Here is a 26,953-nt window from a genome sequence, read left to right as displayed (position 1 = left end):
ACATTAAAATTCAACTTGCAGAGGTGACAAACATGTTTTTATTTATTACAAATCAACAGTATTTCAAATCATTTTAAAATAAAAAATATGTCATTAAAAAAAGTCAGTATATTTTTTTGCTTTAGATAATTTAGTTGTTCTCTATATAGAGCATTGTCTAATCTATAAAGAGCAGAAAATTCTTCTTCTTCAGAGATACTGGTTTGCTCTATAAAATTTCGTAAGGTATTCAATGCGGTTCTGGCCTCTTTGATGGAAACCTATGGCGCGCATGTACTATTCACGTCTTCTATGTCATCTTAATCATTAGTATCGGTTTTCTGAGCTACTGAATCGATAATTTCGTCATCAGATACTTAATGCAAACACGTGTTTACGTGAGTCATAAATTTATTAGCGTATAAGTACTCCTAAAATGTTTTCTAAGAAACAATAGTGAATAGTGTACTTACGTTATCGGCACGTTCTTAAAGTCGGTAACTTATTTTTGTTCGAACAATAGAGGTAATAAATTCCTAATTATCAACTTGTAAAGGTTGTAAAATAAAACTTTGCTATGTGCGAGATACAGAGGTCAAATTTAATTTTTCGAGTTATAGAGTGAAAATATGTACCAAAATGGCATTGAGGGACTCGGTGATAATTTCGACTAACAGAGGGTCAAGATTTCAAGTAACGGAGGTTTTCAGGTTTGAAGGGAGGGGAACAAAACATTTTTTCGAGATTTGGAGGTTTTCGACTTGTCGAGGTTCGACTTAACGAGGTGCTACTGTAATAATAATCATCATTTTATATAGATAGTGCTAATGCTTAATCACAATGCGTAGATTTTTATTTGCTTGTTTGATATTAATTGATAAACGGGGTACCTACGAACCTATAGACGTAAAGAATGTTATGAATACACGTAAAACTTAATCTGATATTCGAACGAGTTTAAAGTAATCTGCTGAAATCGTTCTGACATAAAAAAGAAGTTAACAATTATTTCTACTTCTCAACATTGTTATCTTAAAACCAAAATGCAACTCCAAAACAAAAACAACACATTGATAAATCAATCATCATTTATTTTATTATACCTTAGGACCACCTATAATTTATGGGATTTTAAAAGAAGTCGAGACAAGGAAAATAAGATTCTGAAGATTTCGTATTTGAAGAAATGTAAAATATTTAGGTACTTACCTACTTACAACTTACAGGTTACAATCCTGGTTTTCCATTTTCCAAAGCTTGATTTCGTCATTTTAATTTCCCAGTTTCCAGCACCTATAGGTATTTTACATTATAATAATAGGTATAATATTCTGGTGTATGTATTAGTTATTACCAACTAGCGGTCCGCCCCGGCTTCGCCCGTGGTACATATTAACGTTTTCTCTACATAAGAACCATCCTCGTACTTCAAGGAATATAATAAAAAAAGAATTATCGAAATCGGTTCAGCCGTTCTCGAGTTATGGAATTACAACGAAAAGTGGCATTGATTTTTATATATTAGAAGATATAATAAAAAAAGAATTATCGAAATCGGTTCAGCCGTTCTCGAGTTATGGAATTACAACGAAAAGTGGCATTGATTTTTATATATTAGATTATTATTACTGAGGTTAGATTTTACGATAGCTCCTACGCGCTTACAAAATTAAGAAAAAAAAAGTTACCGCCAATCAGAAATATGGCGCCTGTGTATGGCGCCTATTATTTTTTATGCCAGGATTTATGTTATGTAGGTAATGATACAAAAAAAGAGACAATATTATTTCAAAATTATTTTATTGCCATAAAAATAGCATTCATAAAATAGGGGAGCTTTATATTGTATATAATATCTAGAAAAAATATAAATAAGTACCAATAATTATTGTAGAACTTAGCAAGAAATTGGCATTATTGATTATAGATAGGTATTTTAGTTCTTAAAAATATTAGCAGATGTCATTATACACAATAACTTAGTAAGAATATTCAATCACAGATGGCACTTTATACAAAAATAATAGGTGACTTTAAATAAATAAAATATAATAATACTAGCGGTCCGCCCCGGCTTCGCCCGTGGTACATATTAACGTTTTCTCTACATAAGAACCATCCTCGTACTTCAAGGAATATAATAAAAAAAGAATTATCGAAATCGGTTCAGCCGTTCTCGAGTTATGGAATTACAACGAAAAGTGGCATTGATTTTTATATATTAGATATACATAATTATAAAGATAAGAAATCGCTATTACGATAATATTTGAAATTATTCTAATAAATTAAATGTATTTTAAATTAAATAACACTTTAAAAATAATAAATTACAATAGTTTATTCAAATGTCAATAGATGTCGCTTAACTAAAAATGAAATGATAGTTACAGCGTTACACCAGAGATGGCGTTGTTATCAAAAATAAAAAAGTACCGATTTTTTAAGGAAAGAGAGAAGCACTGTAAAAAATACTACAATGTATTATTAAAATAATGCTTTATTTAACAATAACAATAATAAAATAATTATGGACGTATAAAATATTTACAATAACTCATTGAGATTACCTTAATTAATTTGCTTCAGTATACGTAGGTACATATTTTAGGTACCAAGTAATAAAAATAAGTAATTAGGTATCTATTTATAATTCCTATAACAACTAGAAGTAAGTTTATTGAATAATATGCAGTTTATTTCAACCAAATTTCAACGGAGAATAATGAGCTTATGTTATAAAAATGTGAATGAGGTAGGTAACAGGAGGTAAGTACCTAGGTAACTATGACAATAATAATAAAAATTTCTTAATACATTCAAGTGCTATTGACAGAGAGCATGATTGAGCAAATTTTCCCTAAATATTACATTCAAGAAGCTTATAATATCTAATACACTGGAGATTTCGGTATGAACATTGACGTGTAACAAGAAAATATTGCCCAGTTCATGTTTTTTATCACTTTCACACCTAACTTGGTATTGCCACTGTTAATACGAAGTTTTCCCAAGGCTACTACCTATGTATGCTGTAATATTCTGTGCAAAAGGTTAGTTTTTGTATATGAGTTTGTTGATAAATTGCCAACAACGTCATTCAGAAGCATTGTTGGATGAGACAATTATTATTTATGCTAAATAAACTAAGTATCTGAACCAATTATTAAAAAGCGATACTCCCTGATTATGGGTAGTCACCATAATAAAATTGTAGCAACTCTCACTTTGTCAATATGGCATGTGTGTCAAAAAAATTGCGTCGCTTCGAATATTTAAGTTAATATTGTTGCTTATTTAATGAATATTTTCCGAATATAAAGAATGCATTGTATTGTGCAAAATTGCAGAAGTGTTTGGACACCAAATTCTGGCATAGAATTTCACAGGCAAGTGTATATTTACGTTATTTACAATATTCCTCAATACTCCTGCATTTACTTGTTTAGAATCATTTCAATGGCAAAAATTGTCTAATTTAGCATCATTTTAGTAAGCAGTCATGTTAAATTTGTTATTTCCCTAATACTTTATCATTTTTCAACAAGTTTTCAATAAACAGATTTAACAAGTAAGGTAACCATGATGACGAGTTTTTATGGATAGCGAAGAGAATATATTGTAATAACAATATTATGATGAAAATTTAGAACACCATTTTAAAGATTGTTACGAGTAATGAAACAACACATGACATCGGTATTGCACTCACATGTAGTTATAAGATTGTTCGTTTTTACATTGAAATTTATACTTTTTTAACTTACCTCATATTTTTTTGTTTTACGTATTTCAGCTTTCCAAAAAGTAAAATAAAAAGAAATATATGTGCCCATCAAGGTTACTGAGGATTACGACCCAGAAAAAAATACCTTTTGAAAAATAAACTTTGTAAAGTTAGCTGAAATTTGTGCAAGGCTGCTATAAACAGTTTTTCTTTGATGATTCTGGCTTGAAATTGACCCGTCGAAGCAACGCGTTTAAAAAGAAGATCTGAGTAGCTAACAATTTGGTAAACAGCATCTGATGCAAAACACAACTTTCCTCTATTTACAAAGGATGTTAATGCTAAATATCGGTTCATATCCAAGCTTTGTAGCCAAAAGTTATTTATAACTATCATTCTATACCAATTAAAATTGTATGTACCTACCTATAAAGTATGACCATAATATTATAATATAAATACTGTTAAAAATATATGTCGTTATTATTTATAGACCATGATTTTTAGTTTTTTCTATTTTGAAAAATCCTGAATTTACAAACCAGCGTGGTCACTCGACAGAAAGAGACAAAAAACATGACTGACGTCATTGAATGTCATAGTAATTTCTTGTTTCAAGTTAATGGTCATAGTGCAATCTCCAGTGTAATAGAGGATATAAGCTTCTTGATTACAATATTATACAAAATATATTTAAATTGTTAAATAAAATATTAACCTAATAAGTACTTATTTCACTATTATTAAATTATCCGTAAGATAATTATTTATTACTTGTATAATACCTAGTAATTTTTTAATCTGTACATTTTATATTCGCGTAGTTTTTTTTTCTGTGGTGTCTGCTTCTGCTCCATTTTCAATTTGGACTTCAGCTGTGGGTTTGACCTCTGGTGAAGGAGGCCTTTTCTTCTTAGGTCCTAAAAATAAATTAAAATTTCTGTATTCTTATAGTTTACAGTGAAGTAGGTACTACTCTACTTAATAATATGAGTGTTTGATACATTTTCTCAATACTGGTTTGATAAATGACGGTAAGAACACCTTATGTACCTACCGTGTTAATCCATTTTGTACCTATGATTGTAAATATTTTACTTGGTGTGGTATATTAAATTGATAAATAAATAAATAAGTAAATTATTATCGAATTTAATTACCTCCTCCCATGATGAGTTTTGTGACAGTTGAAAATGGAGCATCGATGAGCACAGTCACGCAGAAAGATACCACGAAGGTCAGTGTGAAGTGGCCGATGAAGTCAAATATCTGAAATTATAAAAATGTAAAAAAGAATCTAGAACAAATAGAGCTAATTCATATTATTCTGATAACATGATAGGTATTATCTACAATATATAATATTATACATATATATTTGTAATTCGCGGATAATTACATTTTCAAAATATGTCAAATTATTGTACATAAATAAAATAAAAAAAAATATTACGAACTTAATAATTACCTACGAAGACAACTAAAATTTAAGTAAGACTAACACTTTCCAAGTTAAGCTTAACAATATTAAATTTATAAAATGAAATTGAAATCGGGTCAGTAGTATTTTCGTGATACAGAATACACATATTATATCCATTTCACGAACTATCCCATTTATAATATTAGTAGGAAGGATTAAGGATAAGACATACCGATTGTGCTGGGCTGAAATATATCGGTGATAATTGCATTCCCGCAGCTATGAACATGAAGGAGTAGTGGTACAGGTACATGGCGTAGGAGATGCGGCTGGGCAGCTTCCACATTTGATGCGAGAGCAACCAGTTTACGGGACCTGGTGTTTATTGAAGTGATTAGTAAATAAATTAAACAGCATAGTACCTACAATTAATTAACTTTTTGAGCAGTTTTCCATATTGAATAGAATATTTGCGGTCTCTACAGCTTTTATTGAAGCTTCTTTCCCAATGAATTTTTATTTTAAGAAAAATAATTAAATTATTAAATAAATGTTCTCTTATGTTTTACACAACACCACCTAATCATATAAAGTAGATACCTATTATGAAACTTAAGCTCTGATAAATTAATTAATATGAACAGTGAGCATGAATGATGAACAGAAAAACATGTTCATCAAAAATATTGTTCAAGCTATAAAGGACAAACCAACATCAAAATATGACGTAGGGTAAATTTATATATCTAACCTCCATATCCATGAATGCAAGCGAAAATAACCCACGACAGCGCTAAAGCCCAAATCGGTCTTCCGAAAGAGTTGTAAAAGTTGTCAACCATTTGGTCATCCCAGTCCAGTTGCATTATCTTATACGTTAAGTAGAAAATTACACCGAACATCGCTACAGATAGGATCCACATTACAATGACGATCACCTGAAATGTTGAAACAATAATGAAACTGTAAGATATTGTGGATAAGGTGATAAAGAGTGATAATGTAGAGCATTGTGTGGTGCAAGATGAAATAATGTTCAATGTCATATTGTGATATTGAAATTAACGACTTTAAGAAATTGAGATTTTTTTCTAGAAAGTAAAAAGTGAAGTTCATTACAAAGTATAGCATACCACATGTAGGATGTACCTATATTACACATAATGAAATTGTATTTAAATTGTATACGACGAGAAGTTTTCTTACAAATTACTTGACCTTATAATTTGGCTATTACATCTCGCTAATAATTTTATTATTGTTAATTACCTATATTAGTTATATTATTATTAAAAAAAAATATTATGTACTCACCCAGTTAATTTTTATTTTCTTTCCCTTTGTAATAGTCAGCAAATATCCAAGTGCCATACCAAAGAAGAACGGGGAAGCTCTTGTTAGAGTATTTTGGTAGAAATTGTTCATGTAATAGCTTTGTTCATCTAAACGACTAAAAAAATGATAACTTTATATTAATACAAATACTTTATATAATTGTAAAAGGTTTTGATTAAACATTTTACAAGAGGAAAATTATTAAAACCAAGAAAGTTTGGCATTTAACTCTACATCAGAGTTAATAATATAAAACAAAGTCGCTTTCTCTGTCCCTATGTCCCTTTGTATGCTTAAATCTTTAAAACTACGAAACCGATTTTTATGCGGTTTTTTTTTTAATAGATAGAGTGATTCAAGAAGGTTTTAGTTGTATACGTAGTAAATTATAGTCTGTGGTTTTAGTATATAATTTATTAGGTTTTAGACAAAGCGGGCGAAGCCGCGTAAGCTAGTTATTTAATATAATAAAGGAAAAAAATTCGTTTTTAATTGTTTTCACTCAAATATCAACTATTATAATATTATGTATAACAATATTATTAAATACTTACACAATACTGGCATTAGTTGAAGGCATATCCTTGAAGAAGTTAAATATCGTGGACGCCGCCAAGATAGTCAAAATACCCCCAAACAGAGCTGTCCATGCAACCTTCTTTTTGCCAGACAAAACCCAGTATAATATAAGTGGTGATATAATATGTATTTGCATGTCTATCGCCAAGTACCATGAGTGGGCAATGCACTAAAATATAAATAATTATTGAATTTAAAAAGTTATATCAAGAACACATGCAATAATATTCATAGAATTATTTATCACATATTTTCCCGCCCGAGTTAATTCAGCTTAACGTAGTTTATCGGCTCGTATTTAATGGTGCATTTACACATTCTTGCGAATAAATAGCGAGGTGAATAACGAACATGCGCTACGTTAACAATGCATTCGCTATTCGCACAAGAGCGGTTTTTAGGGACAGTGTTTCGTAAAGACACACGTCACACATATTATACGAATATTTCGTATAGTGACGAGGCGAAACACAAAAGTGTAAATGCACCATTAGATAGATAGATGAATTATTTTAATAAAATCTATCTATCACAAGAATAGTAATCTTGTTTTTAACTAATAAATTACTCATATACTTACAATATCATCAGGATTCACATAATTCTGTACATATAGCAGTGTCGACCACCACCAAGTCCTGCATCTCTCTGTATTTCTAGCCACAGTCAGCCAATACGGTCCATCTGCTATTCTATGGAAGAACGAAGCTTCTAGAAGCACGATTGCCGCCAAAAGTGGGAAGAGGCGGAAGATACGGTTCAAATAGAACGCGTGTAGACCTCGGAGGAATGATCCTGTGAAATATTATAGGAATTAATTGTATGTTTTTTATTAACTATTAGGTTTTGTTCGTTATCAGAATATTTATCTTGTTAAATATTTTCTAAAAGAATATTTTTTTGTAATTTGACTAGAGCGATTTCACGCGCGGACTTTATAAGGGGAATTTTTTTTCAATAGTTTATAGGTTACTCTGATACCTATTATACATTACCTACTGTCAAATATTATCAAAAGCCGCTCAATAGTTTTCGCGAGAAAAAATAACAAACGTATTTACAACTCTACATTTTTAGAAACTTTCGCATCTTAGAATACCACCAACGCAAGTTAATAAATAATATATTCAATACACTTATACATTTCTGTTCTCATTTAAAATAATATCTATAGATAAATAATTCTGAGATAATTAAAAAAAGTTATTTTTTAAAAGCATCTTAATTTTTTTTCGGAGACGTTGTTATTACCTATACTTTACTGAAAACATTTTTTTTTAGCACCAAATATGCATTTTGCATCAAAGTTGTTGTCATTATCTATATTTATTTTAAGGAAAATCTATATTTAATAAAATCCTTAAATATTTTAATCGTTTTATCAAAACATGAGAATGATGGTGTTAATCCCTTTTATCTGACAAGAAATAATGACGGATAATCTGCATTATATAGGTATATTTTAATTATCTTATTTTACGTTTTGCCCCATTTTGAAAAGTTTATTCAATAATTTAGTAAGTACTATCTAAATATATATATATATATATATATATATATATATATAAATACCAACTATATATATATATATATATATATATATATATATATATATATATATATATATATATATATATATATATGGAGATATCTATATATATATATATATATATATACAGGGTGGCCCGTTTACAGTGGTCCAAAAATTTTTTTCAGCTTGAGAGCATCATGAGTAATCATTTAAAACAAACTTTAGTTAAGCGAAAACTTATGGTTTAGAAATTATGAATTTTTTTTTAAATAATCCGAAGTTTCAATGTTTTTGACACAAAACTACTCTGTTATGAAAACTACTGGACCGAATTGAATGAAATTTGGTGTAGGTATAGCGCAATAACCTACCTATCGCGCTATAGGCTCATCTTGTGTAAATAATTACACTGAATTTTTTTAATTTAACTTTTTCTGTAGTTTTTTGAATTTCTCGGCAAAATGTCGATTTTTCGAAAAAATCCTGTGAAAAAAAAATGTACCACCAAGGTTTTGCTGGTACTGCTAAAAACTTCCTTAACATAAGGTTATTCTTTACACAAAAAATCATAGTTGTCCTTCGATTGTAACATCTTCAAAAACAATATCATGTGCATTCAACACATGAAAATCGAAAAATTACGAAATTTACCAAAATTCAATTTTAATCATTTGGAACGGCCAATTTTTGGTTAAAGAACCATTTATTGCCATAAAAGTCGTTACAAATCAGTATTCACATGGCTATAAAAGTTAAAAAGAATGAAATAAATTTTTTACCTACTAGCCAAGATAACTTTACTTTATTCTAATGTCAATTTATAGAGTTTTTTTTTTGTTATTTAGTTATTAGGTTTAAATCTTAATAAAAGGTTTGGAGAATCAATAAAACAACATAAATATTAATTAACATATTGTTTATTTTTTACAAAAGGTTTTCGAAATGCCGTCCGCCTTTCGCTAAACATAATCTGCATCTGCGTAAGAAAATTTATTCGCAGCCTATTAAATGGCTGCCGGCTTTCTTTAATGGCTGTTATAGCCACTTGAATTTTCCTCCAATTCTTGCTCCGATGTGCTCTCCCGTGCGTACACAATCTCCTTAATGTATCCCCAAATGAAAAAATCAACGGGGTTCAAGTCGGGTGAACAGGCTGGCCAGTGGATGGTGCCACCGCGACCGATCCTCCTCTCCGGATAGGTATGAACCTATGGTATTAAATGGTATAATACCATAAACTGGTATACAAATGTATCTATGTATAATGAATTTATGGTTATTTATAGGCATAAATTCAAATGGCTATATCAGCCATTAAAGAAAGCCGGCAGCCATTTAATAGGCTGCGAAGAAATTTCTTACGCAGATGCAGATTATGTTTAGCGAAAGGCGGACGGCATTTCGAAAACCTTTTGTAAAAAATAAACAATATGTTAATTAATATTTATGTTGTTTTATTGATTCTCCAAATCTTTTATTAAGATTTAAACCTAAAAACTAAATAACAAAAAAAAAACTCTATAAATTGACATTAGAATAAAGTAAAGTTATCTTGGCTAGTAGGTAAAAAATTTATTTCATTCATTTTAACTTTTATAGCCATGTGAATACTGATGGCAATTACTTTTATGGCAATAAATGGTTCTTTAACCAAAAATTGGCCGTTCCAAATGATTAAAATTGAATTTTGGTAAATTTCGTAATTTTTCGATTTTCATGTGTTGAATGCACATGATATTGTTTTTGAAGATGTTACAATCGAAGGACAACTATGATTTTTTGTGTAAAGAATAACCTTATGTTAAGGAAGTTTTTAGCAGTACCAGCAAAACCTGGGTGGTACATTTTTTTTTCACAGGATTTTTTCGAAAAATCGACATTTTGCCGAGAAATTCAAAAAACTACAGAAAAAGTTAAATTAAAAAAATTCAGTGTAATTATTTACACAAGATGAGCCTATAGCGCGATAGGTAGGTTATTGCGCTATACCTACACCAAATTTCATTCAATTCGGTCCAGTAGTTTTCATAACAGAGTAGTTTTGTGTCAAAAACATTGAAACTTCGGATTATTTAAAAAAAAATTCATAATTTCTAAACCATAAGTTTTCGCTTAACTAAAGTTTGTTTTATATATATATATATATATATATATATATATATATATATATATATATATATAGATATCTCCATGGGCACTATGTTGATCAAACGTGCCATATAGTTAGTAATTATTTGATCCGTTTTCACTTGTTGATCCGGTTGGTATTTGTGGATCCATTGCCACATCACCGTCCGTATGTGGATCCGAACGGAGCCACAAGTGTCACCATCAGTAATAATAATAATTACGTGCTTTTTATACAAATCCACCTTTTTTGCGTTTTAGCTCTTGTTGATCCGATTCAAATGAGCCAATCAGAGCCCACCGAGCTCATCCATTGGTCGCTTGCGGCCTTAGCCACTTGAAGGTTTAAAGACATTTATTCCCGTTATAGAAACGTATGTTGCCGTTCGCCTTCCATAATTTGTTCGGATCTTCGGGAGGGCAAGATAGCTAGCTCGTCTATTAGGATAGTGAGGACTATTAGGACTATCTATTAGGACTTGACAGGTGTCAACAGCAAAGTTAACATCAGCTGTTAGATTTTAAAATATAAAATTATTTAAAACTAATTGTATATAGTGCTTAAATAGAAAATATTATTAATTATTAACCATTACATTGATGTACAAGTGAAAATTATTGTGAAACACACCTTCTATGGGATCTACGCAACGTTTAACTTTTTAACGCGGAGGTCAACGTGTCAACGGTTATCCCAATTCAAATATCTTCGATAAACCAGGGGAGTACTAGTTTTATAATTTCATATTTAATTATAAACAACACCTATATTCATTTGTATTACCAACACCGCTCATATTTAATGAGCTACGTCACAATAAATACATTGGCACAAAAGTTACCGTCTCACTTTGCTTGACAAGTTGGAAGCAATTTAGAAGACAAAAACTTATCGCCCCAGACAATATTATTCTTTACTCTTTACTACATCATACCGTTAATCACTTATCAACATTCAGTACTACCATAATAGTATTCAAATATAATTATCTCATACATTTTCTTTCATCTGTTTCAGCAACTACAAAATACAATATGCTGACCCGCAAGGCAGTAGCTAAGGACATGGAGAATAAATTAAAAGCTACACTCCATGATTTGAAAACATCACAATCTTTATGTGAAAAACTCATACAAGAGCGGGATGAAAGTGAATTAGAGATTCAAGAAATAATTAAAAAGAACTCTCTTCTAAAGGCCGAGCTGGCAGAACTACACATGAAATACATTTATAGTGAAGACAAGTGCAAAGCCCTCCAAGACATTGTGGACAGCTTCCAGCAGTGCTCTAGTGACCATGAGATGGCTCTTAGCCGTATCGCTAAGTTGGAATGTAGCCTAATGGAAGTGCAAGAGGACAATCCCAAGCGGCAATGCAACACACCAAGTAGTCTTCATGATGAATTAGTTGAATGTGGACAGTTAAGTGGCTCTGTAAACTTTAAAAAAATCAATTTCTCTTCACATAAGAAGTTGAAAAAATACCTTAGATTAAGTAAGTTTATCAAGCGTACCCAATCAATTGTTAGAAAGAGTTCTTTTAAAAATGTAGTTCAATTAGAGAAAGTCAATAAAAATCTGGTTCAAGAGTTAGACAAATATCATAGGGATCTAGAATATTATAAAATCTTGTATGATGTAGAAACAAATGAATTAAAGGAGAAGATAGACTCTTTAAGTCAAATGTTAAATGATGTCAACCAGAAGTATTCTGCTGCCCAAATGCAAATAAACGAGCATATACAACAGGCAGATGACTTAATTAAGTTGAGTAATGAAAATATGGATCGCTTTGAGTCGCTGACCAATAAATATGTATGTCAGTGTTCAAAAAGTGACAATGAGCAAACGTCGCCCCATAAGCTTGACTGCACAGACATACATAGTGTTAAACCCGTGACAACAATTTCAACTAGTAAAACTAAACACCTTTCCGAGCAGGAAATTATTGTGTTGTCAGATAGTATTGGTCAGGGTTTTGGCGCTATGCTCAACAATTTAGGGCTTAAAGTCACTAATATTTGCACTCCTAACAGTTCATTTAATTATATAATCAAATCACTTGATCATTTTAGCTTTAATAAGAATAATATTGTAATTATACTATATGGAGATAGTTTAAATATAAAAAATAAGGATATTGATGTAGGATTTCAAAAAATGTTGGAAATTAGTAGTCAGACTAAATGTAAATTTATGTTGTGTACATTGCCGTACCTACCTGGTTTGACACAAGAACAAAATAGATTAATTCATAATATGAATTTAAAATTGTATAATGTAACAAATCATCATCGTGATGCATTTCTTTACTTTGACATTAATTTGTGTATTAAATCTTTTACTTTGACAAAGAATACAGTGTATCTGCCATCTAGATATAAGCGAGAACTTGCTATGTTAATAGCATATAATATTAACCAGTCTGGTACATGTTTGTTATCAGACCCTGGATCTACTATAATTTTATGTAGTAGTAATAATAATTATATACACCAACCTTGTGTTGACAGAAAATCTAGCCCTAAGCTAGATTTAAACTAGTATATAAGACAACAGCTAAGCAGACTTTTTCTATTGTACATCAAAACATTCAAGGCTTGGCTAGCAAATTATTAGAAATAGAATTATTTTTAAATCATAATAGAATTAAGGTTTTTTGTGTAACAGAACATTGGCTTAAACAATGTCAGTTGGTAATAAATATTGATAATTATACATTAAAAAGTATATACTTCAGGACATATGCTATTCATGGAGGTTCTCTTATTTTTGTACACAATAGTGTAAAATGTAAAGAACGAACTGACATTGTTAGTCTTTCTGTAGAACGGACCATTGAACTGTCCTGTGTTGAACTGGAGCGTTACATTATTGTTTGCGTTTATAGACCCCCTTCCAGTGACTATAATATGTTTGAGACAGTCATGGAAGAAATATTAAAGCGTTTAAGTAGGAGTAAAAAAAAAGTTATAGTATGTGGTGATTTTAATATTGATATACTTTTACAAACACAAACGGCTACACGAATTGTTAATTTGTTTCAGTCATTTAATCTGTATAAACTTTTTAATGAACCCACACGAATTACACCTACTTCTGCAACCTGTATTGATAATATATACTGCGACTGCTTCTGTTTAGAGAAAAATATTCTCAATACACTCACTTCGGATCACTGTGGCCAGAAAGTAGTTTTTGAATGGGATTGCTTACCTGAATTTAAAAGAATTAATGTTAGGCCTATAAGTAAAAAAGGCATTAATAAATTTAGAGATAATATTAATAAAAACCTGCCCGTACTGAATGATCAATCCTGTAATAATAATCCTTGTGAAATGTTTAAAAATCTTTTCAATTTAGTTCATAATGAATTTGAAAAAATATTTAAAGTTAAATCTTTAAATATTACCAAGGATTTACCATTTAGTAAATGGGCGACACCTAGCATACATAGGTGTAGGATCGTTCTTTATGAGTTATATGGTATGAAGCAATATAATAAAGACCCATCTTTTCTTAGTTATGTTAGAAATTACTCAAAAACTTTTAAAATTGTTTGTTTTACTGCGAAGCGATTGTATATCAGAGATAAAATACGCGAATCGGATAATAAAGTTAAAACAGTTTGGTCTATTATTAATGGTGAAATGGGTAAAAGCAAATCAAGTAATACTATAAAACTTGTAAATAATGACAGGGTTATTGACAAAAGTGCTGATGTTGCTCTTGCTTTTGAAGAATTCTTCAGTAGTGTCCCTGTTACTATTACTAATAGTTTAAATTCGTCTTCAGCACTTGCAGAAACCTTTTTGAGGGACCATGTTGCGGGGTGCAGTACATTATTTGAATTACGACACGTAACTGCTAGTGATATTGTTACTGCCTTTAAGACGCTTAATCTAAAAAATACTTGTGATCTTTGGGGAATGTCCGTAAATTTAGTTAATAATATCATAGAAAATATTGCGAAAAATTTAGCTTTTATATTTAATAAGTGTTGTGACTATGGTACATTTCCTAATTTACTAAAGCTTAGTAAAGTTATACCTCTATTTAAGAAGGGCGATCAAGAAGACTGTAACAATTATAGACCTATCTCTATTTTACCAACATTAAGTAAGGTATTCGAGAAGTTAATATTAAACCAACTGAGTAGTCATTTTGCATCTAATGATTTACTGCACACCAAACAGTTTGGTTTCACAAAGGGGCGCTCAACCACAGATGCTGGGGTTGCACTTCTAACACATATATATAAAGCATGGGAAAACTCAAAAAATGCTCTGGGGATATTTTGTGACCTCTCCAAGGCATTTGACTGCGTTGAACATTGTACTTTGTTACGTAAACTTAATCACTATGGAATTAAAGGAAAAGCACAGAACCTCATAGCGTCATACCTGCATGATAGGATACAGACTGTAGTTGTTAATGGAGAACGTTCTAGCGGTGCGTCAATTAACATTGGTGTTCCACAGGGGTCAATTTTAGGTCCCTTCTTGTTCTTGGTATATATCAATGATCTTCCCTATTATTTGCAGGATAGGTGTGAAATAGTTCTGTTTGCAGATGATACCTCATTAATTTTTAATGTGGATAGGCATGACCCAAATGTTGACGAAGTGAACAGTGCTCTTTTACACATATCTGAATGGTTTAATGCCAATAATTTATTATTAAATGCCAAAAAAACCACTTGTGTTGAATTTCTACTTCCTAACGTAAAAAAGTTGAACAGAGATATTACCTTGAACGGGGAGGTATTGCATCCTACTGAGTCTACTGTATTTCTAGGGTTAACATTGGACGAGAAACTACAGTGGGGAGCCCATGTCAACACCGCTGCAGGTAAGCTCAGTTCAGCTGCATATGCAGTCCGAAAAATAAGGCAACTCACCGATGAAGATACGGCTAGACTGGTTTATTTCAGCTACTTTCATAGCATTATGTCCTATGGAATTCTACTGTGGGGCAGGGCTGCAGATATAGAAACTATATTTATCTTACAGAAAAGAGCCATTCGCTCTATATATAATTTACGTGCTCGGGATTCACTAAGAGATCATTTTAAGAATACTGGTATCCTTACTGTACCATCACAGTATATATTTAATAATATTTTGCATGTACACAAAAGCTCCGACTTACACACAAGAGTAGGAGATAGACACGATTATGGCACAAGGAACAGGAATAGAATTGAAATGCCATTTTTCCGATTAGCTAAAGTTAAAAATTCATTTATGGGTCAAGGTATACGCTTTTACAATAGAATTCCTCACAATATTAAAGAGTTTAGTAGTTCTAAATTTAAAACTTATATAAAAAATGTATTAGTTCAGAGAGCGTACTACAGTATTCAGGAATATATGGACGATAAAAACCCATGGAGGGTTGTCGCGTAAAAACCACAAGACAGTTCATTGGCATATTATGTAGTTAGATATAAGTTTCATATATTGTAATATTTACATGATTTTAAAAGAGCAACTATGGAGTTTCTTGCCGATTCTTCTCCATAGATCACTGCTTTCCGAATCGGTGGTAAATGTTAAAATAATTATGTAATGACGATTCGAAAGTGCTACTAAATAGTAGTCTAATTGAATAAATGAATGTTTGAGTTTGAGTTTGAGTTTGAGTGGCGATTTGATGTTGAGAACATAATATTTGTATTTATGTTTTTATGTAGCGCTTTGCGGATGAACATACACGTATTATAAAAGTATAATTGTTTTAAATTCATTATTTTAGTGTCGTCGTAGATTTTTTTTAGTTAAAAGAGGATAGTAAAAGATAGTTTTAATGATTTTATTTTGTAAAATTTGGAGTGGCGCTAATTTATTTTTGTAAGCACTCCCCCATACTTCTATTAAATACATTAGGTGCGGCTTTACTAACGTGTTGTAGATGGTGTGGCGTAATTTATGAGGAATGCAAGAAGTAATATTACGCAGAGATCTAAGAAGTGCTGATAATTTATTTTTTAGGTGGTCGATGTGATGATTCCATTTTAGAGAGCTGTCGATTCGCAAACATAGTAGATCGGGAGTCATTGACACAAAATTTCGAGTCATTTGTAACAGGATGGCGGTTCTACAGGGGTCTTAGTACGCAATGACAGAAAGAAAAATGATGGTGTGAACGCTGGTACCGGCGGCTTAGTCGCGTGGGCGTTAGTCAAACTCGTCGGAAAAATAGCGAAAGTCAAACGATTTGTAACACAAAAATTTTAGAATTTACCGATAGCCCATAAAAAAGATGTAGACGGTAGTGTCATGCCATACTTTTCCGGTGTGACATAAAGCCCGCCATACCGACGCGAATGCGTTGATTTAAAAAAAACAATTCAACCATTGTATTGTGCAATTCAAATCGTATACTTTTATTTTCTTAATCATTTACTTTGTATCCTTTATCATTAGTCACTAAAATTTATTTTGTTAACTTGCCAAATATAATGTAACATGGAATTTGCAAGGGAAGGCACTGCCTTCTGAGATATAGGAATTACCTAGTTCAGAAGGCAGAGCAATATTGTAATGTTATATTTGAAGTTACTAATAAATTTTATTTTATTTATTATTTTATTGGTACCAGGCTAACTTTTGCACAGGTAACCATCGTCGTGCAGCCATTTACGAAAATCGCCATGCATCGCCATAGTTTTCAGACGATTCTAAATGGTCGCCATACCGCCGAAATGATTTTGTTTAATTGAATGAAATGTTGAAATGAATGTTTAATTGAATGAATTTTGTTTACTATTTGTTCATTTGAGCATACATATTTTTCAAATAATGTACTAATACGGCTCAACTCCGACCGAATATCCTTCATATCATCATTACATCGGCAATCTTGTTCTAGCGGTTGTTTCCGTTTTCTATAAGTAATTTAAGTATCAGTTGGCGTAGAACTCGTAGAAAATGAACTTAGCTTCGATAGATCGGGATGCGATCCACCGGCAGTACCCACTGCACCACTGCTGGTTAAACGTGTTGGCGATCTGCGTACACTCATATTTACTCCGCAATGGATAATTTGTGCAAGAATATGAGTCGTCATTTGTTTTTGACCTAAATCTAACATTTTAATTATTTTATCAGATTGATATCAGAATCAGGGCAAAGGCGAACGCTACACGTCAATAAATATTATGATAATTATCTTGATATTTACTGATGTATCTTGGGAGGGATCACAGCACACCCAACACCATCAATACGTATCGTGTCAGTACTGAAACGTTCTTTGTATGAGCCAGACGTGATGACGGCAAGATAAATATTGCGATGTAGGTCCTGGGATCAGATCACAAGGAGTTCCAGAAATCCAGCGATATACAGGGTTAGTTCTCAATGACCGGCCAAATTTTCAGAAATGGTTCAGAATCGATAACATTTTAGAACTAATGACAAAAAAAAACTTTTTTTTTTTAAATTAGATTTCATTCCTGTCCACCACTAAAAAGCGAACGTGTGGACATTACAAAAGCAACAATTCAGTTCAACAACCTAGATAGGTAGAAGTTAGCACACTCATAAATTTGGCAATGCGCGCACGCACACAAGTGCATTGATTCTGGGGGTGTTTACGATTTAGGAAATTTTTAAGACATTTTCAAATGAATGCTATTATTTTTATTTAATTTTATTCGACAATAATTTTTCAAATGCACCTTTGGTTTAATATCTAGATCTTAATTTTAAATTTTGGCTGGTCATTGAAAACTAACCCTGTATTGTGATCCGTCAATACACTACCCTACACGTCAATAAATATCGTAATCCGATAGTAAATATTGACGGATCACAATATGGATCTTACGTGTAGCGTTCGCCAAAGAGTTGCCCTGATTCAAGAGGTAGTTTGTTATTTGTAGGCTGCATACTACTTGAGAATTATCACCGTCACTGTATGACGAAAGGTTCGTCCAAATCTATCTTTTTAGGGTTCCGTATTTTTAGTTTCACAACGTTTTCTATAAGTTTCAATTGAATTACGGTCGACTTCTTCAACTTCCATAAAACTCAGGAGATTTTTTGCTAGCCCTAATTTCATATCCCCATGTCAATGTCATGCAAGTGCATATAAATGGAACAGATCAACATACGACTTATGATTTGGTATATAAAACGGAGTCAAGAAGTGTTTGAGCATTTCAAAATTTGAACAGTTACGGAGTCGAGTTCGTCTAGTCTAGGCGGATTTAGCAATGTATGGAACATTAACTAACTATAATATGTTTGTGTACGGAGCCAACAAATACTGTAGAGTTTACGGAAAATTAATCTACGTTACTTAATATACAGTTTTGTTTTGTCGGATCAAATAAAGCTGTAATTTTGATAATATAAACGAATCTGATCAACATACGACTTTGGATTTGGTATATAAAACGGAGCCAACAAGTGTTTATGGGTTTCTGAATTTCGGCCGTTACGGAGTCGATTCAGTTCAAGATCTTAGCAATAAAAAGGTTGAGTATATCAATTTCTCCATGAATACGTTTGGCAACGTCGCTCAAATATTTGCGCCGTTGCCACTCCGGGCAAGATCTATGCAACCGGAGTCGAGTAATATCGGGGAAAAGGTGGAGTCAGGAATGCACGGCAGTCGGGCTGGATCAACTTAGTGCCCAAGTTGGTATTTATATATATATATATATATATATATATATATATCTCTATGATAAAGCGGTTTTACACGAAGAAAAAAATAGAAGCCTATAGATATCTATCTATAGGCTTCTATTTTCTTCTTTGTGTTCATATTGATATTGAATTTCATATTCATATTGAATTATGTTTAATATCTTTTCAGTACATTTTTCTCGTTTAAGACAAAGCAGATAACTAATTATATAATCAATGTATTACGTTGTAGATTATGTACCAGAATAACACCTACATATCTACCATAAAAACACATAAGCTGTAGAAATTAATATCTCTCTTTATTATAATATTATCTCTGAGCTACCGCTCATACCCATAATTTTGCCTTTGGTGAAAATTTATCAAACAATCACACTTCATGATATTGCATTGTAAAACTAGCGTGTAGAACACCTAAAAAGGTAGCAATACTTACTTGAAGTCATTTTTCCAACTGAAGTGTATACAAGAAGAATGCCCGACATAGTGAAAAATGTATCAACTGCGAAGACACCAGTTTGAATCAAAGTTGCTGGCTTCGAAATGAGGAACTAAAAATAAATAAATATAAATAGGTTTAGGTAAAGTTGGCGCCGTGATGAACTTTCGAAGCCAGTGATGTTGAAGGATGTATTGAGAGCCGAAGGTATCTTCATCGTAATTTTAAAAAACACGCATATTAATTGAAGGTAAGTGTATAACGATATACAATAAAGAATAATCAATACTCATAACTATAACACCGCTGTCAAAAAAATTCATTCATTAGACGTGTTATATCAAATTTTGAAGTAAATAATTAACCAACTCTAACACTGTGTTATTTATTATCTCATACAATAACCACAAACAATATAATACTTACATCTAAAACATCTAGAAGGTTCGTGAAGTGGTTATACATGGAAAACGTATGGCCAATGATGACCCACATCATGGATATCGATCGTATACCATCCAGGCACTCTAGAGCATCGCTGCTTTTAGTAAATGTGGTGAGTCGACGAGCGTTTGTGTACACGGAGAATATTTTGAAGTTTGGGTTCATTTGCTTTGGATCTGAAAATGAAAATAGAATTAAGATTTCGAATTTTTGTTATGAACATTAACTTTACATGAGAAGGGAAAGAATTCGCTTCGACTGACCTTTGGAAATGATAGTTGTGTATTATGTCTTATTTGAGAAGCTGACGAGAAAGATAACGATGTATTTTATGAGAATTTAACGTGAAATATAAGTAAGTCCTGTGGTTTTTAAAATTCAAAAGCCTGAATTATATACAGGTTTAAATAGTAGGTAGGTGTTTTCTTTTGCTCTACATTAGAGATTTTCTATTCGCAACTTGAGTGTATAAATACTTCATTTTAAGACTTTTTAATTCATATTACATAATATTCTGAATCCCAAATTAACTTTTAACATCAAACTGCGCAGAAAAATAATCAGCACACGTTTCAAGATTACACCTGATATGAGAATAAGCATATAGATAATTTACCATCATCATTGCTTCACGTTTTTATAATTACAAGAAAAAAACCCCTAAAATAACTGGATTGGACTGATATCATAATCTTCGTCTTCCGCTGATTAAGATTGATTCAGGGATTATTAAATTCAGCTTATATTATATCAAACTGAATTATTAATAGTTATTAAGCCATAAGGATGTAATGATATGCAAGTATCCTCTCTTCTTCGTCTACTCTTTACTTAATATTTAAGTGTTAGAATGTTTTTTTTAAATAAGGCTATTGTTTATTTTGTATTATTATTAACTGACGGAACAATGTTTAAAACGTTAGATTTTTTATTAATTCTCAACTTTGTTAGTTACATAAAGCGCTAACTTGAAATGTGAAAATAGAATGAACACTGCTCTACATATTTTTGAAGGTGGTTTAATAATTACCTTTTTTTAGTGTAAACGTACAGTGGAGATCATAGCTTGTACTCAATATTGTAATCACAGCAAGTATTGAGAAGATAGCTCTGAAACAATGATAAATATTAAATTCATATTTTGTTTATTTTCACCGATATTTGAAACCACTTTAGGGATAAAAAATTTTTACTTCAAAATAATCATCAACCGTCTACTGATAAAACAAATTAGGATTCTATTGAAATATTTTGCAATTTATATTCAGTGATACACTATGCATAAATACTAAAAAAAAATGGATTAAGGTTTTTGTAACAGTAACAGATTCGTTATTTATAATTACACGTATTGTGGTTTTAAAAATAGTACCTTGAATCCTTGATATTATTTGTTAAACTTTGCTTTGGAATAAATCCATGCAGTACTTTTTGAGTTTAGCCCGAACATAGTTCTAGTTCAGAGTTTTTAGATTTTTTGTCTGTTTGTACAGACAAACAGAAAATCTTAAAAGTATATTTTGGCTTTGATAGCGACTGTCTACACGCCCCAAGTATTCTTTAAAAAATTATTCAATGTACCTACAGTTTTGACTTTCCTACGATTTTATTATACCTAGATATTATGTATAGGTGGTAGCCGTGGTAAGTACTTACGTAGCGACCCAGTCCGCTGCAACCCAAGGTTTATCATTTGGTAGACGACAGTACACCTCTTCAAATTCAAAGCCAACATTTCTCATGGCACTTGCTACCCATTCCTCGGTTGAACATGTTTGGGGTATGCATATACCATATCTATAAGATATAGCGTCTAGGAATTCTAGTAACCCAGTTCTGAAAATGAAGAGGTTGTTGTATAGTTAAGATCATTAAAGTAACACACAATTCACTCAGTTGAGGTTCTTGTAGTTTGTTAATTAGGCAAATATCTTAGGCCACGAAGAAGTGGCAGTGCCCACAGGTCAGAGGGTATAAGGCCTGGCTGTTAACCCCCGCTGTTCAGGACGAAAGACGGCCACCGTTGGATTTTACTGGGCATGGCTACGTCCGAGTCCCACATACCCCCTTGGACAGCAAAACTGCTGAGGGGGATGCGTAAATGCATTTCCTAACGTTAAAAAAAAAGGCAAAGATCTTAACGCCTACGCAATATTAATGTAATTTTATATGGTGCCTATAACTAGCTGTTTAACGGCAGCTTCAACCGCAAAATAAATTATTTCGATAGCTTATAGGTTATACTAATCTATAACATAATATTATATTAGTGTAAAGTTTCATCCAAAACCGTTCAGTAGGTAGTCTTATCGTGAAAGATTATCAAACATACATAGTCCATTCATCCCCACAAACTTTCACAATATTAAGTACTGAGGATTGTAATTTTATTACAATAATTGTTAACAGTTATTCAATAATTATTGCACAATCTTTTCATTTTAAATACAATATTAGCTTAACTTATCGTTAATAATGTTTTTACACAATAAAGGGATTACATAATATTCTCATCGATTCATTTATTACCACACAATTCTCTTAAAGCTTTGATAGCAAATGATATCAAATGGTACTAAATCTAGACGAAATTTATATGTGATAAAGTCTAATAATTCCAAAGTTTTGTTTTATTAACATTATGAAATACATTTTTAATAATTTCAAACGTAAATTTTAATTTTATTAAAATATCTCAATGTTTTATCTTTAATGACGGGTCTATATTTTCAATCTCTCTTAAAACTCATGTTAATGCAATTAATTTAAAACTTTTATTACAATCTAATCGACACTCTCAACTTCCCGAACCTTTTAAATTTTAATCATGTTACATTAATCAGTAATTTTTTTTAGTTATGGAATTTCTAAACCATTCACACCAGTAAACAAAAGGGCAAACGATAATCCTAGATTCTAGAAAATTAAAAAGTGCCTCTTAAAAGTACTTACGGTCCATTTTCTCCACTCTTCTCTAAAGCTTTCAATATAACTTCTGGATCCTTTCCCCTTTTACGTATTTCATCTGCCATAACCTGCCTTCCATTGACATTACCAAATTGTGTACCAGGGGGAAATTCTAAGGATTGATTCAAAGGCACTTTCAATGAACAGTATTTGCCCTGTATGGGCGGGTCCAGAGATTCTTCTCTTATTGATAGACATTGGAAGTAATTGCCCAAGTGATTGGTACTGCCTTCGAAGATACCGGTCGGGATACGGGGCCCGGCGTCCAGGACTGGAATAGAATATTGATGGTATTATACGTTAATACGTTCCTATTAAAATTAATTTTAGCAAACTTTCTGTAATCAGTGAAGCGATATTGTTATTTGATATACTATGAATATTCTAATAACTATTAATAATGATGATTTTTCATAACAGTATTTATGCCTAAATTCTGTTTTTCTTTCTATAATAATATAGTAATTTATACCTAATATTTTCGATACAAAATCTAAATAACAAAACTATGATATTTGATAAGGTTTGATTACTATTATTCAATACATATTATACACAGTAGTAAAGATAAAATCTTTGATACCTAGTCAAAATATCCATTATGTTTAATTGGCGTCATAGATTTATGATATAATAATAGAAAGATTGTACGAAAAAATAGGTATAGGGTGTCGCAAGTTTCAGGTTGAATTCTTCTTTCGTTTATTTATTTATTAGGTAATTCAATGAAATGGCAATTATTTTAAACTAGAATTCCCGATTAACTTAGTCTAAGGCTGGTTGCAGAGCTTGACCGACCGTCAGTGCGTGTACGTCAGTCGCGCTTGTCATATGTATGGAAATTCATAAAACCTTTCATAGCTAGACCGGTCATACGTATTGTCATGCGCAATAGTGTCATAGTCATACAATTATTGTTGATGCGTATCGTCAGAACCGACGGTACGCACTGACCGTCGGTCAAGCTCTGCAACCAGCCTAAGCCGTTATTTGTATTCTATTTTTACCGTTTAAACCTTCCCTGGATTGCAAACATTTCAAAACTAAAATCAGCTAAATCAGCCCAGCTGTTCTCTTTAAGGGTGACTAACGAACAGAATTTGATTTCTATATAAAGTACATGTGTAGGGTGACCGCCTCCTTGGTACAGTGGCTGACGCGTGAGCGTAACACCGAGGGGTCCTGGGTTCGATTCCCGGTGGAGACGAAGAAAAAAAAATGTCTCGGTCTGGCAGGACACAGAAGGCTGATCACCTACTTGTCCCTAAAGAAAATCGATCAGTGAAACAGATCTATAATGCATCTGCCCCTTACCCCACTATAGGGGATATGGGACTTCACTTTTCACATGTGTAGGTAGATAGATTTGCAAGATTGTTTATGGATATCTACATAGAAGTAGTTAACAAAAAAGAATCTTAGACTATTTATTATTATTTACTCGTACTGTTTATTATCTTTATTCATATCATTAATTTACTGCCAATGGAAAATGTAAATAAAAATAAATATTACAGTTTTTGTTATAAATTCGTAGTAATTTTTTACATTCATTCTATGTAATCAATGATTTTGTGATTGATTATATTGATTAAAATCATATCATATCTGATCAAAAACGTGAAGACACTGTATTTAAAATGATTAAATTTATATTGAAAACAAAGCAATTTCAAAAAATACACAGAAACATCGTAGAGTTAATTTAAATATTTGACAGTGTGAAAGAATACTTCAAACCTTTGTTTTATAACCGTTTTTATGTTATTAAATGTTAAAAAAAAATAAACATTTCTACTGAAATTAAAACTTTCTTTTATTTTTTTTTCGTAGTACTTGTGATTTTGCCGAAAATTGAGAAAACCCATCTTTTTTATAATTAAAAAATGGGCCCTTGTCTCTCCACTTCCTTCCTTAAGGAAGGAAATTAATTTGTATTTTTTCTTCCTTTTGCAATTAGTTTCATTCTACTTTAAATTTATTGCGATTTTTACAATGAACAACTCAGGCACTGGTGAAATCAGATTTTTTAAAATTTACTTATGGCATACTATATTAAATGGATATGATTTTTGTTGCATTGTATTATTAAGTCATTTTGTACACTACTAATAAATATTTTGCACTTACATTCAAGAAGCATCATTTGATTTTCCAGCAACAAATATGTTATATCCCTTAAACATAATTCAGGGTCTATTACAGACTCGTATCGATCGTCATCGAACAACGAAAACGGTATTATTTTAGAAGCCTTAACTTCCTTTCCTATTATAATAAACATAAAAATTAATAAATACTTATAACTCATTTTTCACAGCACTTTCACTTTTAATTACAAATTTATTTCATATTCACTGAACGGTGCGCGAATTCGTCAATGCGTACAGAAACTGAGATTTAATTAAAATATCAATTAGTTCCTAATCTTATCTAGGGAATTGTATATTATCGACATTTATGTGACAAGTTCCTCGTAGTATGACACGAAGATAAGTGAGATCGAGTTTTTTTATCGGTAATTAAAAACAGATAAACTTTTTAACTTTCATACCGTCTGGTAACCATCTTATGAAATGTAATTGTGCAATATAGTGTTATTTATTGATATTATTTATTATACTGTAAAATTAAATAATAATAGAAAGAAATAAAAAAAACATTTTTTAAACACACTCCACAGCAAATAGACAAGTAATTTGTCTGATGCGGGAAAACGATAAAAATAGAGAAGCTTTTATGCAAACTAATTGAAACATAATTTCATATTACAAAAGGTCTTTGCACTATTAAACATTGAAAATGAAACGCCATTCGATAGTGTGTGAAGAATAAATGTCACAGCACTGATTTTCAGCTTTTTGAGCTTTTTTAATACATCGACTGTTTGCAAACCTCCTAATAACGTTTGCAAGGTTTCACTGAAATCTTTTCAAAATTCTCGAATTTCTAAAGTAAATACACTTACCTATAACATGTTCATTTATCATGAATTCTTGCTTCTAAGTATGCTCAAAAAGTTATCAAAGTATCTTTTTGCATTAAGTTTTTGTTTGAAAATTATTAGAATATTGGATTTATCTCCGCTCGAGTTAGGATACACACCTAAATTATTTTGTTATTATAAGGTCCCTTTACTGGCCGGTACGATGATGATTCTACGAATATATTGAGATAATTATATGTAAATTTTGTGAATAAATTAATAATAATAATATAGTAGGTAAATTGATACTTTACCCTACTATAATATAAAAAATAAAAACAGATTTCTTATAAATGAAATTGTAAGAGTTATTTTCCCTTTGCTACTTTTTTGGGTGTACTAAATGAAATACTCGCTTACGAAGCATACATATTTTATTGTGCGCGGCGTAAACGTCCGGCAACGACAAGTAGGAGTTATACACTGTATATGTATAATACATAACATTTATTATTAAATTATGTGTTTTGTAAGTCAGCAAAACCCCTACATGTACCAACTTCTAAATACTATCGACTAATATAATATTGTACATATCTGAATTTTTATATTATTGCACTTACATTCCAACAACAACAATTGTTTATCCATAATCATGTACAAAACTTCTTGTCGACATAATTCAGGATCCAGCACGGATTCATACAAGTCTTGATCAAACGAATCCCTGGGCAAATCCGATGGTCCATGAACTTGAGCTTTTGTACTAACTATAGACCATAATATCAATCCACTTGTAATATAATTCCACAT

The 26,953-nt window shown here is 31.4% G+C and overlaps 1 protein-coding gene across 1 annotated transcript; it reads right to left on the bottom strand.

Moving 5' to 3' along the window:
* Positions 1-4,489: 4,489 nt before the first annotated feature.
* On the bottom strand, positions 4,490-26,953 carry LOC123693645 (O-acyltransferase like protein-like). Its single transcript, XM_045638830.1, has 13 exons — positions 26,764-26,953; positions 23,200-23,485; positions 21,904-22,083; positions 21,278-21,357; positions 20,230-20,423; positions 19,801-19,915; positions 7,624-7,838; positions 7,019-7,212; positions 6,444-6,579; positions 5,881-6,067; positions 5,362-5,504; positions 4,867-4,975; positions 4,490-4,626 (listed from the first exon to the last, which is right to left on the bottom strand). Exons 1-13 carry the CDS (start codon positions 26,951-26,953, stop codon positions 4,517-4,519), a joined length of 2,139 nt encoding a protein of 712 aa, XP_045494786.1. The 3' UTR covers positions 4,490-4,516.

This window comes from Colias croceus, chromosome 8, assembly GCF_905220415.1.
Source record: "Colias croceus chromosome 8, ilColCroc2.1".
Taxonomy (NCBI): domain Eukaryota; kingdom Metazoa; phylum Arthropoda; class Insecta; order Lepidoptera; family Pieridae; genus Colias; species Colias croceus.
The sequence above is the reverse complement of the archived record's forward strand: the minus strand, read 5'-3'. Positions and strand labels throughout refer to the sequence as shown.

Bases quoted from the DNA above. Each gene is read 5' to 3' on its own strand.
- LOC123693645 (XM_045638830.1), bottom strand. From the start codon at position 26,953: ATGTGGAATTATATTACAAGTGGATTGATATTATGGTCTATAGTTAGT. The intron at 6,580-7,018 runs GTAAGTATTTAA...TCATTTTTTTAG, and splicing joins TCAACTAATGCCAGTATTGT to TCGTTTAGATGAACAAAGCT. The intron at 6,068-6,443 runs GTGAGTACATAA...TCAACATTTCAG, and splicing joins AGAAAATAAAAATTAACTGG to GTGATCGTCATTGTAATGTG.